A 14905-nucleotide genomic window follows, 5' to 3' on the forward strand; every position below is an offset into this window, starting at 1 on the left:
AAGCTTCTCCCATTCCCAGCTCTTCAAATTCCTCCTGCCAGCAGCTAAGTACTTGAATTGTTTTGCATGTTTTTTTGGTAACTTTGTGGGTTTTTTAATTTTGTTTTTATCACATAAAATACTAAACACTGTTTTGTTCTGTAGCATGGTGCTATAGTGAGTACATCTCTGTGCATGGGTGAATGGCAGTTTTATTCTCGGATTTCTGAGTTTTTTTTGCTGCCATTATACCCGGACACAAGAGGCGCCTATGATTATTGGACCCTAGCCGGCTGGCTTGATTGTCTGGCATGGATTAAGTTATCCTGCCTGTTGTTCTGAGGCTCGTTTTGATAAATATTGGGATTAGCCAGTAGCACATGACAACACAGTATTTTCAAATTTTGTCATAGGTGTGATAATACTATACAGTAATTTTTTGGTGACAAAAAACTCACCTTTGGGATATTTTTGTGTAATTACATTAATGATACTACTACCATAGTTTAAAAAAAGTCTCTATAGTACTGTTCTTCCTGTTCTCGGCCTACATTTACAAAAATACTCTGTAGACTTGTAGTTGTGTTATCCTTTTATGCATAAATATGTTTTGTTAATGAACATCTAGGGCCACAAAAATAAATATACTTTATAATGAGTTCATGTTTAAACATCTCTACAGTTTAACATTTCAAACCTTTATTCTTGTAAAGAAGGGGTCTTTCTCTTAAAAGCTTTGACATTCAACATTCTGACAAGCATTCTGTAGTGACATACATGAACTGCAACTTGCCATTATAATTTGTGACAAGGTTGCCACCGTATATTACAATTCCCTATGGGAACAATGACTTCCAGTTAATGCAATTTAACGTGATGTGTCACACGATATGACATACCATATCACATTAAACTGTAAATTAACATGTGTTGCTAGGGTGCGGGATTGACAAGATCATTTAAAGTGCTTTCCTTGAGGAGGTACTTACACAAATGTTGTTTTTTTCATGCTTGTCTTTCTATATGGCATTTTGCCACTTTTTTAAATGATTCTTTTTTTATGTACAATATGATACAGCTGTCAGGCAAGTAGTTCATTGCCCACTAAGACATTTTATTTTTAAAAAAAAAACAAGTTCAGAAACCATCAATATAATTTTGTTCTTACATTACTCCAAGCAGATTTAATGTGCACTTAATGCTTAAGCACATCTGTTTACGATTTCCTTCTTTGTCTTCAGTGACATTTAGAGCACAAAGTACTTATGGGTCATATTGACAACCTAACCATCTCATTTTAGGATTTCAGCTTGGTTTATTTACTGGGATGAATTCACGATTTCTGGATGATCTCGTTCCTTTTCTACTGGAACTGAGCGGCGGTATCTCCAGATTCTTTGCTTAGGATTCCCCATGAGTCTGGCTCCGGAAAATGGCGATATACTGTTGGAAAAGGGTGATGCTGCTCGTCAAAAGGTCAGATACTGTACTTTATTTTGCCGGCACCCACCGTGGAGGCGGCCGCAGTTGTCGATGCGCTTACAGTTGCAGTAGGAGCAGCAGTGGCCTGACTGCCTACATAAAGAGGGTCCAAACAGGCAACTTTGGCAGCAAAGAAGGAGTGGATACAATGAAGTACGGCAAACAAATTGGAAAACTCCAGCTCCTAAAAAGAGAATGCAATAAATCAGTGTATTCATTAATATTGTATATGACGCTCATTCCTACCTTCACACTGTAGCCTAGGGCTTTTAAAATGAACGTCCATATACAAAGATGTTTACGTGGGTAAAAAGAAAGTAACTGAGTATCTGACACCTTCCCGAAATGCAGATAAAAGTAAATCTGGTTGATATTCAGTTCATGCTTTTAAATAAATTCGAGCTTGTCGCAGAACTCCTGGTCTGACCTACAAAATTTATATTAACTTGTGATACACACTGGGCTAAATGGTAGTGCTTCAGTACAATATTTGAAAAAGTCTATGATATTGACTGGATTATGCATAAACAAGGAAACCTATTCAAAGATGCCTTTGATCTTTAAATTCTTTATCTTCAGACCTTGTAACAGATGGGATCCCATTACCTCCTGTGGTCCCCCTTTATGTCTCTCTGTCCTATTTACCGATGTAGCTCTCCCCTCCTCTCCCAATATATGTTAAAGTACATCTGTATTATTTTATTATGTACAGCCCAATTTTATAGCCTATGCACTCCGTGTAGAAAATTGATAGTCATGACGACGTTGCTTACCGCTCACTTCAATAGAGTTGGAGAATAAACAGCAAATTTCAGAAGTGGAAAAATGGTGCTCTAGAGGAGTATAATAACCAATACTCTGAATTGCAACACACTTGGGGGGGAATTCAGAAAAAGATCGCCCAATGTTAGTTCAAGGTCACCTTTATTTGATATATTGCACTAATGTTATGCCATCTAGGTGGCTTACAATAATAAACAAATAACACTGATAGAAAGAATAGCATGTCACGAAGAAAAGGAACTAGACATCTTTGATAGGAAAGGAAGAGAATGCATCAGAAAGATGTAGCTATGCAGTAATAACAAGCTTGATGCTTCAACATGGGCATGACTAGGAGAAACAAAAAACCCAGAAATAATCTAGGAAGGGGAGACCTAGTCTAAAGGCTCAAAGGCTTGCTGAAAAATAGATAGGTCTTAAGGATTGCCTTAAACTGTTAATATGATGATAGCATTCATAGGAATGAAGGGAGATTGTTCCACAAAGTTAAACGGAACTTCCATTATAGAATTCTAATTTAAGTGCTTAACTTTAGGCACGAGCACTTATACTAGCGAAAGGCTGGTGTAAATGCTTACACCTAACTACTAAGGCTTGTAAATGCAAGTATTCAGTATATGATGGGCACGACCCGATTGCCTAAGCCCTTCCCTATGCCATGCCCTTTGAAATTCAACACTATAAAAATTAGGCACACTGGCCCGGATTCTGTGATATTGTGTCAATCACATGACGGTGCCGTTTATAGAATTGCAGCTACGCCACATGCAGGCACCAGAAATTTCAGCCAGAGTTTTCAAGGCCTACATTTCTGATGCCTATCTGCAGTGAGAATCTTGACTATAGATGTGCCTACCAATGCCTAAGGGCATTAACCATGACTATTTTACCCTTAGGCACTGGTAGGCAGTTCCAGTGCTGTTTGTAAAGGAACCGTCTTTTTTTAATGACATTTTTTAAAAGTCCACAGTCTGTTATTGAGAAAGATATGGGGGAAGCCACTGCTTGGCCTGGATTGGTAGCATGGAATATTGCTACTCCTTGGGTTTTGGCCAGGTACTAGTGACCTGGATTGGCTACTATGAGAACGGGCTACTGGACTTGATGGACCATTAGTCTGATTCAGTAAGGCTATTCTTATGTTATTTTAAACGATGCAATCAATTATCATGTTCATTAAAGGCATCCAGTGGCATAGTAAGGGGGAGGGCAGTCTGCCCCGAGTGCCATCTTGGTGGAGGGTGACGGCACCCATCCTTCTCTTTGCTCCCCTGCTCCTAAACGCTGAAAGTAGAAGCAGGGAAAATGTCCAATCTCAAAAAAAAAGTCCAAAAGGAGGGTTTTTTTTTTTTATAATGGCCTGCCTCTACGTTCAGCTGTTTAAACACCCAGACCACCACTATGTCTATACTTACAACATATTATAAACCAAAAAAAAAGCCTAAGTCCCAAACACCCAAAGCCAGGCCTTTTAGGCGAAGGAGGATCAAGTCCTTCATCTAAAAGCTGGATTCTGTAACCGATGTCTGTCAAAAACAACACCGGTTACAGAATCTACTCTCCCCCCAGCAATGATCGCGGCAGGAGAGATGGCTCATCCCCCCCTGCTGCGATAGCGATATCACGAAGTGCCGCCAAGCGTGGCACTTGGGATCGCTATTGCGGAAAGCGAGAGAGACAATCTCTCCTGCTGTGATACCCCCCCCCCCCCAAGATTGGGCAGGAGGGAATGTAACCCCTCCTGCTCCAATGCAGCCTTGCGATCAGCTGGGGCAGGAGGGAGCCCAACCCCTCCTGCCCCGATGCAGCCCCGTGATCAGCTGGGGCAGGGGGAGCCGAACTCCTACTGCCTGGTGACCCCCCAACAACCTCCGCGACACCCCACCCCCACCGAGACCCCCCCTTTACCTTAAAAAATTTGAACGGATGGACGGGTCCCAAGCCCAGCTGGCCGGCGGGCCCACTATCCTCAGAATGGCGTGCCTAGTTTTTGCTTTTAAGACCGCAGGCCTTGCAGTTAGGAGTGACTTTCGTTCTGCGCTACCCTTGCAAATGTGTATTAGTTTATCAGCAGAATAGGTATGTTTTTTACGAGCCGCAGCAATTATCTAAGTTTATTGTTTCTAAAGGTCAGATACATCATCACCGTGAGGATTGAATCCAATAATTCTGCTCAATGATAAATGGTTTTGGGACTATCAAGCCGAATCTTTATTTTCCTTTTCTCTTTAGTTATCTTTATGATGTTTCTCAGTCAATTCTTTTAGCTCCGTTCTTTTTAATTGTGGACTAACCATACTTTGATAAATTGATATTATCCTAAAAGTAGGGATCATGTGTTTTTGACCCTTTATGATGAAATTGTTTCAGTTCACTGTATTTTTTCTTTTTGACCGATACTGTTGTCAAATGTTTGAAAATTATAAATAAAATTTTTTTAAAAAAGAATGTCGGGCCTTAGGGCCTGATTGACCCAGGCACCTCAAACTCCACCCACAAGAGGGGCCTTAGGTACCTGGACCAACCAGAATTGGCCCAGTTGCCTTTGGCCCCTCCTATGGGTGGGTACTTAGGCACATGGGCTGGGTTGGGCGGATCGGTGGGGGTGATTCGGTGGGCCGATCGGGGGTTCGGAGGGGCGGTCATGAGGGGGCTGCATCAGGGCAGAAGGGCCTTGGGTGAGTGGTGGGGTGGTCACTGGGGCAGGAGGGGTTGGGCTCCCTCCTACCCAGATCTTGTCATGGGGGTTAGGTATTTGCCAGGGCAGGAGGGGTTGAGCTCCTTCCTGCCCACATCGGTTCGGTGGGGGGGGGGTGATGGATCACGGCAGGAGAGATTGGCTATCTCTCCTGCCGCGGTTGGCGGCACTTCGGGATTGTTATTGCGGCAGGGGATATGAGTCATCTCCTGCCGCGATCATTGCTTGGGGGGGGGGTAGGCAGGTTGCCATGGCTGCTGAGCTGATTACGGCAGCCGCGATTAGCTCAGCAGCCCCTTTTTTGGCACTTATACTTGTTTTGACTTGGTCTAAGTCAAACGTATAAGTACCGACTAGGCAACCTGCCTAAACTTTTGGTTATACCTGCTGTACGCCATGTCTAGGTCGGCCCACCTCCCGCCCTTTCCCCTCCTCTAAAAACGCCTCTTTTCGCTCTATGCATTTAGAGGCAGGGGAAAGGCCTAAGCTGGTTTTAGATACATCTATAATCAGCTTTGGTTATGGGTACTTGGACGATCAGGCTTTTTGATCGTCCAAGTACCCATTTAACCAACTTTGTAGACTTTTTTTTTTTTTATGAGCTCCATAGCGTTATGTTGGAGGTTTGTTATTTGAGACTTAGAAAATTACTTAAAGCTTTCTTGTTTAAAAAATTAAAGCATAAACGGGAAAACCCAATGTTCCACAGAAAAAGGAGCAATCCAACAACAAAACAAACTATGGACGGAACACAATGTTCTTGACCTTCCTTTATTTCTTCAATCAATGTTAAGAAAAATATCCACATCAACCATATTAAAAACTAACAGACTCAACAAGGGCCGTGTTTCGGCTAACAAAGCCTTTCTCAAGGGTCCTAGGGTATGAAATAAGACAAAACAAAAGTCAAAAATTAAACATGAACGGAGAAAACAAAAACCAGAATTTAACATGAACGGAGAAAATACATACAGAAGTAAACAAAAAAACATACATATATGTGTTAGGAACATGGCTGTGAATGTGCCTAAATGAGCGTGACCGCATCCATTGATGGATTGGTGATAAATTTGAAAAAACATGTGAGTATAAAGTGAAACATATATATCTGTGTTATTGTAATACTAGTGAAACCATTTATACGTAGAGTGTGGTGTGGAGTCTAAATGTGGAAACTCCCTAGAGCAGGGGTGTCAAACTCAATCACATAAGGGGCCAAAATCTAAAACATAGGCTAAGTCGCGGGCTGAATTTTTTATTAAGATACTTAGTGGTCTTTTTATTAAGGTTCGCTAACCGATTTACCGCGTGCTAAATGCGCACCTTAATAAAAGAACCCCTTAGTCTTAGAAGAAGTATAGAGTTACAATCTCTTCAACCCCACGTCAGCTCTGTGATGTAAACAAAATAAATAAAAAAGACTTTTCCTCTCTCTTTTAGGTCTTAGTTCACACGTATTGTATTCGATTACCCTCACATTCTCTCACATCCAAGCTTCCTCTTCACCCGCAATTGGCAATCAGAAACTTCTACCTTGTCCAGCATGTTTCTCCCTCTACTCCCCGTCCGCAGTCCTGTGCTTATCCTCCAGGAAGCTCTCAAATAATCTTGACATGGGGACGTCAACGAGGTCAAAACCACCCCTAAGTCTCAAAGTGCAGCATGAAGCAAAGCAGAAGCCATACTCAAAAACACGTACGCAACTTGCTACCTGGTAGCGGTACCTCTCTCAAGCCCAGCCCCTCATCCTCCAACTCGCCACCCCTGTCCCACCTTCAAACTTATCTTGCAAGGCGCTCGTGACCGGCCCCGCAGTTTTCCCTCAGCCCCGCCCCGCTCTGCCAGAAACAGGAAGTGGCATCAGAGGGGCATGTCGCAGCTGAGGGAAAGATGTTGCGTTACGGGCAGGGCTCGTTACGGGCGCTTGTACCTGTCTGCTGGCGGGCCAACTTAAGTTAAATTTTGTATTTGTCTGGCGGGCCAAATTTTATAACACCACGGGCCAGATTTGGCCGGCAGGCCAGAGTTTGACTTGTCTGCCCTACAGGAAGAGACTAATTCAGCTTCAGCATAACAAGCAAGGGAGTCCTAATACCAGAAAATTGAAAAATCTGATTAGCATACCAGTCGTTAAATAATATGCAAGTGCTGTGGAATTGGTTTCCAAATGACAAATGCCTTAAAAAAGGAAAAATAAAAAAAAGGAGTGTGTGGCACAGAGGTTGGAGCTATAGCCTCAGCACCCTGGGGTTGTGGGTTCAAACCCCAGCTGCTCCTTGTGACCATGGGCAAGTCACTCAGTCCTCCATAGCCCAGGTATATTAGATACATTGTAAGCCCTCCGGGACAGATACACTCTACATGTAAGTGGTTTCTAAGTTTTTCTTTTTCTTTTTCTACAAAGGGATCATCTGTGTGTATCCCACACATTTTTGAATTCCGTCACTGTTTTTGTCTCCAGCACCATACTTGGATATAATGCACATAAATGACTAAAATACTAGCACCCAAAACTCCTTATAAAATTATCTTCATGTTGCATAAAATTAGGTCACAAAGACAGAAGACCAAAATGCACTGCAAACAAAGGTCAACCACAAGGCAACAGCGAGGGAGACACACAAATCGGATGGCAAGAGTCTCCTTTAAAAGCCTTTATTCCAGAAAGCAATGAATGACATCCATTGGTCTCTGGAATAAAGGCTTTTAAACTAGACTCTTGCTATCCGATTTGTTTGTCTCCCTCGCTGTTGCCTTGTGCTTTAATGTATTACGCAAATATGAACACACAACAAAGGAGTATTTTCTAGATTCGGTGTGATTAATACTATGGACTAATTTATTAGGCATTTTTCAGCATACTAAGACAGCTCTGGTCCCATGGACTATAGCATACTGAAGGAGCTATTACAATGAATGATTGGATAGAAGTATTTCAGTAATGAGATTTAGAATATCTAGCCCGCAGTACATGCATATTTTTATTACTGTTTCTGAAATATACCTTCTTTTTTAGTTTTTATAGAAAGCATTAGGACAAAATCCATGGGAGTCATGCCCACCAATGCAATGTGTTGTAAGCACTTTGGACTGATTCTATAAACAGTGCTTAACTCCTACACGTTGCTCAGCACAGTTGTCAATCAACCACTAGATGCTGTTTACAGAATCATACCAAGCAGAGAATGACACGAGGACAAATTTGTCACCATCCCCGCAGGAACTCAATTTCTCCATCCCATCCCCAATGAGTTTAGTCCCTGTCCCTGCCCCATTCCTGTAACCTCTGCCTTAACCGCACAAGCCTCGAACACTTATGATTTTAGTGTTTGAGGCAGAGACAGGAAAAGAATTTGCGGAGACGGGATGGGAAAATGAGCTCCCGTTGGGATGGTGAAAAATTTGTTCTCATGCCATTCTCTAAGCAGAACCTACTTGTTTATAGGCATCAGTAGGTGTCCTTATTTTAGGCACTGGTGTATTAGACCAGGGTTTTCCTGTCCTGGTGCCCAACAGATGCCCTACCATGCCTATTCTCCACTCCTAACCACACCTTCTTTGTGGGTAGGCACTTCAACTGAGGCATCTCTAGGAGCTGCTCCAAGTTCCACACAGAGCTCTTGTTTTTAAAAAAATTTTAATGAGATTTTAATGGTGTGTTCAGTTACCATGCGAATTAAGCGCACTATTCAATTTTGAGTTCCATGCGGAACTCAGCTATGTGTCTCCAATTAGGGTCCGTTTATAGAATCTGGACATTTCTGCTCTCTTCTATTTCTATCTCCCTCTCCCTACCCTGGCCTCAGCTGTAGCGTTAACACACAACAGGAACAAACTCCTTTCAGGACTCAATTAATGATATCTAATGAAAGGATTTCAAGGGACCCACGGCAACAAGAGGGCATCCGTGGAAAATCAGAGGCGGGAAACTACGAGGTGACACCAGGAAATTCTTTTTCACTGAAAGGGTGGTTGATCGCTGGAATAATCTTCCACTGCAGGTGATTGAGGCCAGCAGCGTGCCTGATTTTAAGGCCAAATGGGATCGACACGTGGGCTCTATTCACTAGGCAAAGGTAGGGGAGGGTCATTAGGGTGGGCAGACTAGATGGGCCGTGGCCCTTATCTGCCGTCTATTTCTATGTTTCTATGTTTCTATGATTTTAAATTGCAGCATGGCCAACAGCTATTTTAATGCTGTGGTCCCATATGTATTGTTGCTCTGTATTAAAGAATCCTTCTTCATTCTCTTTACATCTTAACATTGTTCTACTCTATTTTTCGTATACTGCTACTTATCACACTTTACAGATCTCTATTCATAATGCCTGTTAGTTCTATGCCTCTTAAACAATCACGGCTTTCCCAGAATGTTGTCCATTTCTTAACAAATCTAAACCCCTCATCCTTGCACCATCGTCTCAACCACACATTGAGTCTTCAGAGCTCTATCAGCTTTTTGGGTCCTGTGTGTGGAACAGGGAGAATTTCCAAAAATGCTACCCTGGAGGATCTGAGTTTCATCTTTCTACCTAAGAGCCTAAATTTGGCTTCCAGAACCTCCCTCCCATTTTTTATTTTGCCATTGGTGTCCACATGCGCCAGGAGAAATGCCTCTTCCCCAGCACTATCTAAAATTCTATCTAGGCAATGTATGAGGTCCACCACCTTCACACCAGGCAGACAAGTGACCAAGTGATCCTCATTTATCCACTCAATTATCTACATACCTAATGATCAAATTACCAACTACAAGAGCTGTCTTAACTCTTCCCTCTTAGGAATAAGCTCTTAGAGAAACATTTTTGATGCAAGAAGATATTGCATCCCCTATTACTACTTATAATTCTATAGTGCTACTAGACATACACAGCACTGTACATCAAAACAGAAGAGACAGTCTCTGCTCAAAAGAGCTTACAATCTAGTCAAAATCCTGGATACAGGATTTCTTCCTACTTCAGCAAGGTGATGCTCTCCTAAATGGACACCTCCTTCCTCCGAGGTGACACAGGGGCTGCCAGTCTGGAGGTAGGACTTCTCTTTAACATTCCTGTAAGTCTTCTCTTTGTACCTCTCTGTCTCTCTCAGCTCCTCCAAGTCAGTTTCTGTAGCCTCAAGAGAATGGATTCGTTCTCTGTGAGTTACGAGAAACACACACATATAACCTTTCACCAACTGAAAGATAATTGTATATGTGAGACTCAGTGCTGAAAGATAATTGTATATGTAACAGTGCAAAAGACTGGGTAGCACCCCTCTCACAGCTGAAATGCTGTCTGCATTTTAGTGTTACTGGGGTGTTTAATTCATTAAAAATTTGTTAAGGTGCTAGGAATATTGGACTAATATAAAAAGTCTTAAAATTATCTGGTGTGTTGTATGGTTTATTTAGTGTTTGCTTTTTAGTAAGCAATGAAATCTAATTAAGACTCTAATGAAAACTCTCCTCTTATTATCCTAATTAGAATAATTAACTATAAATGAATATATGTGCTAGGGACAGGTTGGAGCTAGGGAGAGTGGGTGGGAATAAAGACTGAAGAAGTCTTGCTCTGCCTGCTAGAGGCTGTTTATACTGTAGACTGTTACTGTTAAGTTTCTATCTCTGGCAGAAAATTAAATATTAAACTAAGGAAACTAATTAATAGTTTGCTTTTTTTATTTTTTTTAAATCAAATTGTAACAATAAACCTATACTTTCTCTTTTATCTCAATCTTTAAATCGCCAAAGAACAAAGCAAAATTTTCACTCACCCAGAGAAGTATTCTCTTCTTTCAGGACATCTTAGAAAGAAGTCCTTTTAAGCTATGGTAGTAAGCACTCACTAGCATTTACCACAGGTTAATAAAAGGAGCCCATAATACATGGGAGACTAAACAGAACACACAAAGTGAGCCTGTGTTATGTATTGAGACCCCTGTCACAGTGTTTTCTGGTTGCTCTGTTGTGACATGACCAATACTTGTTGTTTACTTATGCTTGAAAATAAATAAAACTTATTGAACTAAAAAAAAAGGAGCCCATAATAATTTAAGGGGTCTTTTTCTTAAGCTGCTTAGGTCTAATGTGCATAGGAAAGAAAGCCTAATGCAGGATGTGCTAATGCATTCCACATTAGTTTTTTAATATGTGTATGCTAACCATGTGCTAACTATTTTTTTTTGTATTTTTTTGAGTGACATTATCAGGGGTGGAGTGTAGTATGTTATGAGCATTTGTTACCACAGCTTTAATAAAAGGACCCTTTAGAATGATATAAAAATTCATCCTTTTTGTTACAGGCATGAAGACAAATTGAATTCATCCTCTTTACTGCTAATATTAACTGAATTAGAATGGCATGAAAGGTTCATTTCCTTAGTTGCAGGCATGAAATAAGGAAGGATTGATCCTTTTTAACACAGAAATTATATGAATCATTGCATATTCTCTCTACTTTATTTTGATCGATTTATAAATACATTTAAATGATAGGACTAGTGAGGGATTAAGATACATATGGAAATGGCAATGTAGAAAGATAAACAAGGAAGGAAAATAAGAAAGATGGGCAAGGGAGAAAAAGAGGGAAGAAAGAATAAAAATAAAGAAAGGAAAAAATAAGAAAAAGGAAAGAAAGAAGGGGAAAAGGGAGGGAAGGGCAGGGAAGGGGAAAAAGAAGGGGAAATGGAAGAGGAGAGAAAGACATAGGGGAGAAGGGAAACATGAAGAAAAGAGTGGAAAAAGGGGAAAGATAAAAAGCGGGGGAAGGGGATGGAGAAAATAATTGGGAAAAGGAAGGAAAGGATGAGAATGGAGGAAGGAAAAACATGGAAGAAGAACATGGAGAAAAAAAGAAAGGGGGAGAAGGTAAAAAATGGAGGAAAAATAATAATAATTTTATTTCTTATATACCGCTATACCGCTTATATACCGCTATAAGTTCAAAACGGTTTACAACAAAGATACATACAGTCAGTGATTGAGATGCAGGTAATAAGCATTCGATCTGGAATACAATTACAGTTCAAGGAGTACGTAAGTAATCTAAAATCTAAAAGTTAGAACAGTGGTGAAAAAAATTAGAACAGTGGCGTAATTAAGATGAGGGCAGCTGATAGGGATAGGTAGGACATGATTTGGGATTTAGAACTTGTTAAAAAGGGGAAAGGAAAAGCCTTTCTCCTGATTCACAAACCCACCCCTTCCATGATCCTCCTACACTGTCACTGAGGTCTGCCCCTTGATCCAAAACGGCGATGATGAACCCTAGCTGTAGTCTTGCAATAAGGGGGGTCATCCTTCCATAGAAATAGTAATGCAGGAAGGTAACATTCCCAAACATTATGACAAAGAAATGAAGCAAGCTGTTTGTTCAAAGAAGCCCTCAAATTTCAGAGTTGAAACAGTTCTGTATGGAAGAATACATCAAAATTCCTCAAGGATAGATGAGAAAGTGATCAGTTAAAGGAGTGGAAGGGTGGCCTAGTAGAGCTGCTAAGGTGATCCCAGCCTGCTCCTTGTGACTCTGGGCAACTCACTTAGCCCCAGGTTCCACAGCTAGATTGTAATCCTGCCAGGACAGATAGGAAAAGTATTTAAGAGCACCTGATTACTATTCAGTGAAATGTAAACCACTTTGGGTGAATCTCTTCATGAAAAGGCAATTAAAAGTGCTAAACAAATTAGGCACATTTTAGTGTGTGTGTGTGTGTGTGTGGGAAGTGTTGCTGAATAAATAATCAAAATATATCCTTTTTGTCTGAGTTGTTTATTCAGGGTGGCTACCTTTCTCTCCTTGTGGTTTAGACTAGCTTGTAATCATGTCTGTATATAAATTGTGCTAAAATACAGATCAGCCCAGGGGGTTTACAAACTTTTCCCCAGCACCGCAAAAAAAATAATATATATCTTGTGCTAGTTTCTTTGTTTTCTCCTTTGGAGGAATATTTCAGATTATTTATTCCCTCTTCAGAACAGACTACTGAAATTGGTTTTCTCACTTTCAGCGAGCAATGCCAGAAATGTCCATGTATAACATTATTTATTGGGTTGTTTTGTTTCTGTCCTCATGGCTGATTTCTTCAGCAGCTTACTGTAGTTGGAGATATGACAAGATTCAGATAAGATCTGTCAAATTATCGTACTTGTATTAGGAGTAAAATTCAAAGGCAAAGTGGCATTTTTTAAATAACCAATGAGGCTGATAACACTAAAGTCTGATAAAACACATTAACTCAAGCATCTACTATAATAAAATGCTAAGCACGCATGCACACTCTTACCTGCATGATCCATGATCCGTAGGTCCCTGGCTGACAGGAGTGCGCATGCGCGCTTAGCTGTGCCCAGCCTCCCTGCTCTTTACCTCACGCAGTCCTCCATCCAGTAAATACAGCCCTACCGGTCAAAGTTTATTTTTAAGTTAAAAGCCATTGCGGCGGCTCTTCTCACGAGCCACACCTGCGTTGGAGAAGGCTTCTGACACAGGTGGCGATTGGGAGAGAAGCTGCCGCATCGAGGCTCAAACTAATCCTGCAGGCTAGACCGCGGGAAGAGAAGGGAAGGGGAGGGCGGAAAGGGACTAAGGGAGCAGACCAGACCGCGGGAAGGGAAAGAGGGGGAGGTTGGGAAAATGCTTCTGCTGCTGCACAGGGACGTGGAGGGGAAGGGAAATAACGCTTTTGCTGCTGCTGCTGCTGCACAGTGAAGTGGAGGGAGAGGGAAATACTGCTGCTGTTGCTGCACAGGGAAGTGGGGTTGGGGGAAGGGAAATGGAGGGGGAGGGAATGCTGCTGCAGCTGCTGCACAGGGAAGTGGGGGAGAGGGAAATGCTGCTGCTTCACAGGGAAGTGGGGTGAGGGGGAAATGCTGCTGCACAGGGAAATGGAGGGGGAGGGAATGCTGCTGTGGCTGCTGTACAGGGAAGTGTGGGGGGGGGAGGGGAAGAAATGCTGCTGCTGCATAGGGGGCAGGTAGAGAGACAGATAGAAAGAAACACAAAGGGGACCAGGGAGAGAGACAGAAAGAAAGAAAGACAGCAGGAGGGAGAGAGACAGAAAGACAGACAGACATATATTCTAGCACCCGTTAATGTAACGGGCTTAAAGACTAGTATGTAAATAAGAGCCTGAATCAATGCTTACAACACGATCCTACCACAGGGCAAAGCTGATGCATGCCCCATGTTAACCATCCCAAATCTAATGAATGTAAAGGAAATATGAAAGTCCAAGACAACAGTCAAAGCAAACTTAGAAAATACAGGAAGCAGATTCTTCCATTTCTGAATTATCCTACCTTTAAAAGCCAAAACTGGATTTGTGATGTTTAAAAAATTACCCTGGCTCTGTCTTCTATAGCAATGAACCAGTTTCATTTACTGCAATGACAATGCAAACCCATTACTTCACATTTGCTTGGTAATCTAAATGTTCAGATATATGGCAATTCATCATAAACATTCATCATAAAAATTTATCATGTTTTTGGCTACATTAAAACCTTTGGGTCTGATTCTATAAATAGTGTCTAATGGCATCTAACTTGTAGGTGCCGATAGGCATAGTTGTCAATCAACTGTGTGGTGCAATTTACAGAATCACGCCTAATGGCCTAATGGCACTTAAGTGGACAGGTGTCCTAGAGGTAGGCGCCAGTATATTGTTAAGTGCCATCGACTCATATTCGAGTCCTAGCGACTTGATGAATTACAGATCTAAAATGAAATTGGATTTGTGCTTGTCCAGTAAGATCCTCCAGTGCCATTTGATGAAGATTGCCCTCTTTGCCTCTGCAGCACCAAAGCTCAAATGAATCAATCTTTCTGTCTTGTTTTTGTAGTGTCCAGCTTTTGCATCCTTAATTGATCACTGAGAAAATGAGTCTGTTGACAAGTCAGACCTTTGTTTGGGGTGTTATTTCCTTGCCTTCAAATGCTTTGTCTAGATCCTTCATTGAAGAGCGACCAAGTACTATTC

General features: G+C 41.5%; 1 protein-coding gene across 10 annotated transcripts in view; it reads right to left on the bottom strand.

Moving 5' to 3' along the window:
• Nucleotides 1-558: 558 nt before the first annotated feature.
• SNTG1 (syntrophin gamma 1) overlaps nt 559-14905 on the bottom strand; it is a 1000749-nt gene continuing 986402 nt past the window's right edge. For all 10 annotated transcript variants that reach the window (XM_033934198.1, XM_033934202.1, XM_033934200.1 and 7 more), the window contains one exon: nt 559-1645. In XM_033934198.1, the coding sequence (XP_033790089.1) occupies nt 1457-1645 (189 nt within the window). In that variant the 3' untranslated portion in view covers nt 559-1456. The remainder of the gene's footprint in view (nt 1646-14905) is intronic.

Source organism: Geotrypetes seraphini, chromosome 2 (genome assembly GCF_902459505.1).
Source record: "Geotrypetes seraphini chromosome 2, aGeoSer1.1, whole genome shotgun sequence".
Taxonomy (NCBI): Eukaryota; Metazoa; Chordata; class Amphibia; order Gymnophiona; family Dermophiidae; genus Geotrypetes; species Geotrypetes seraphini.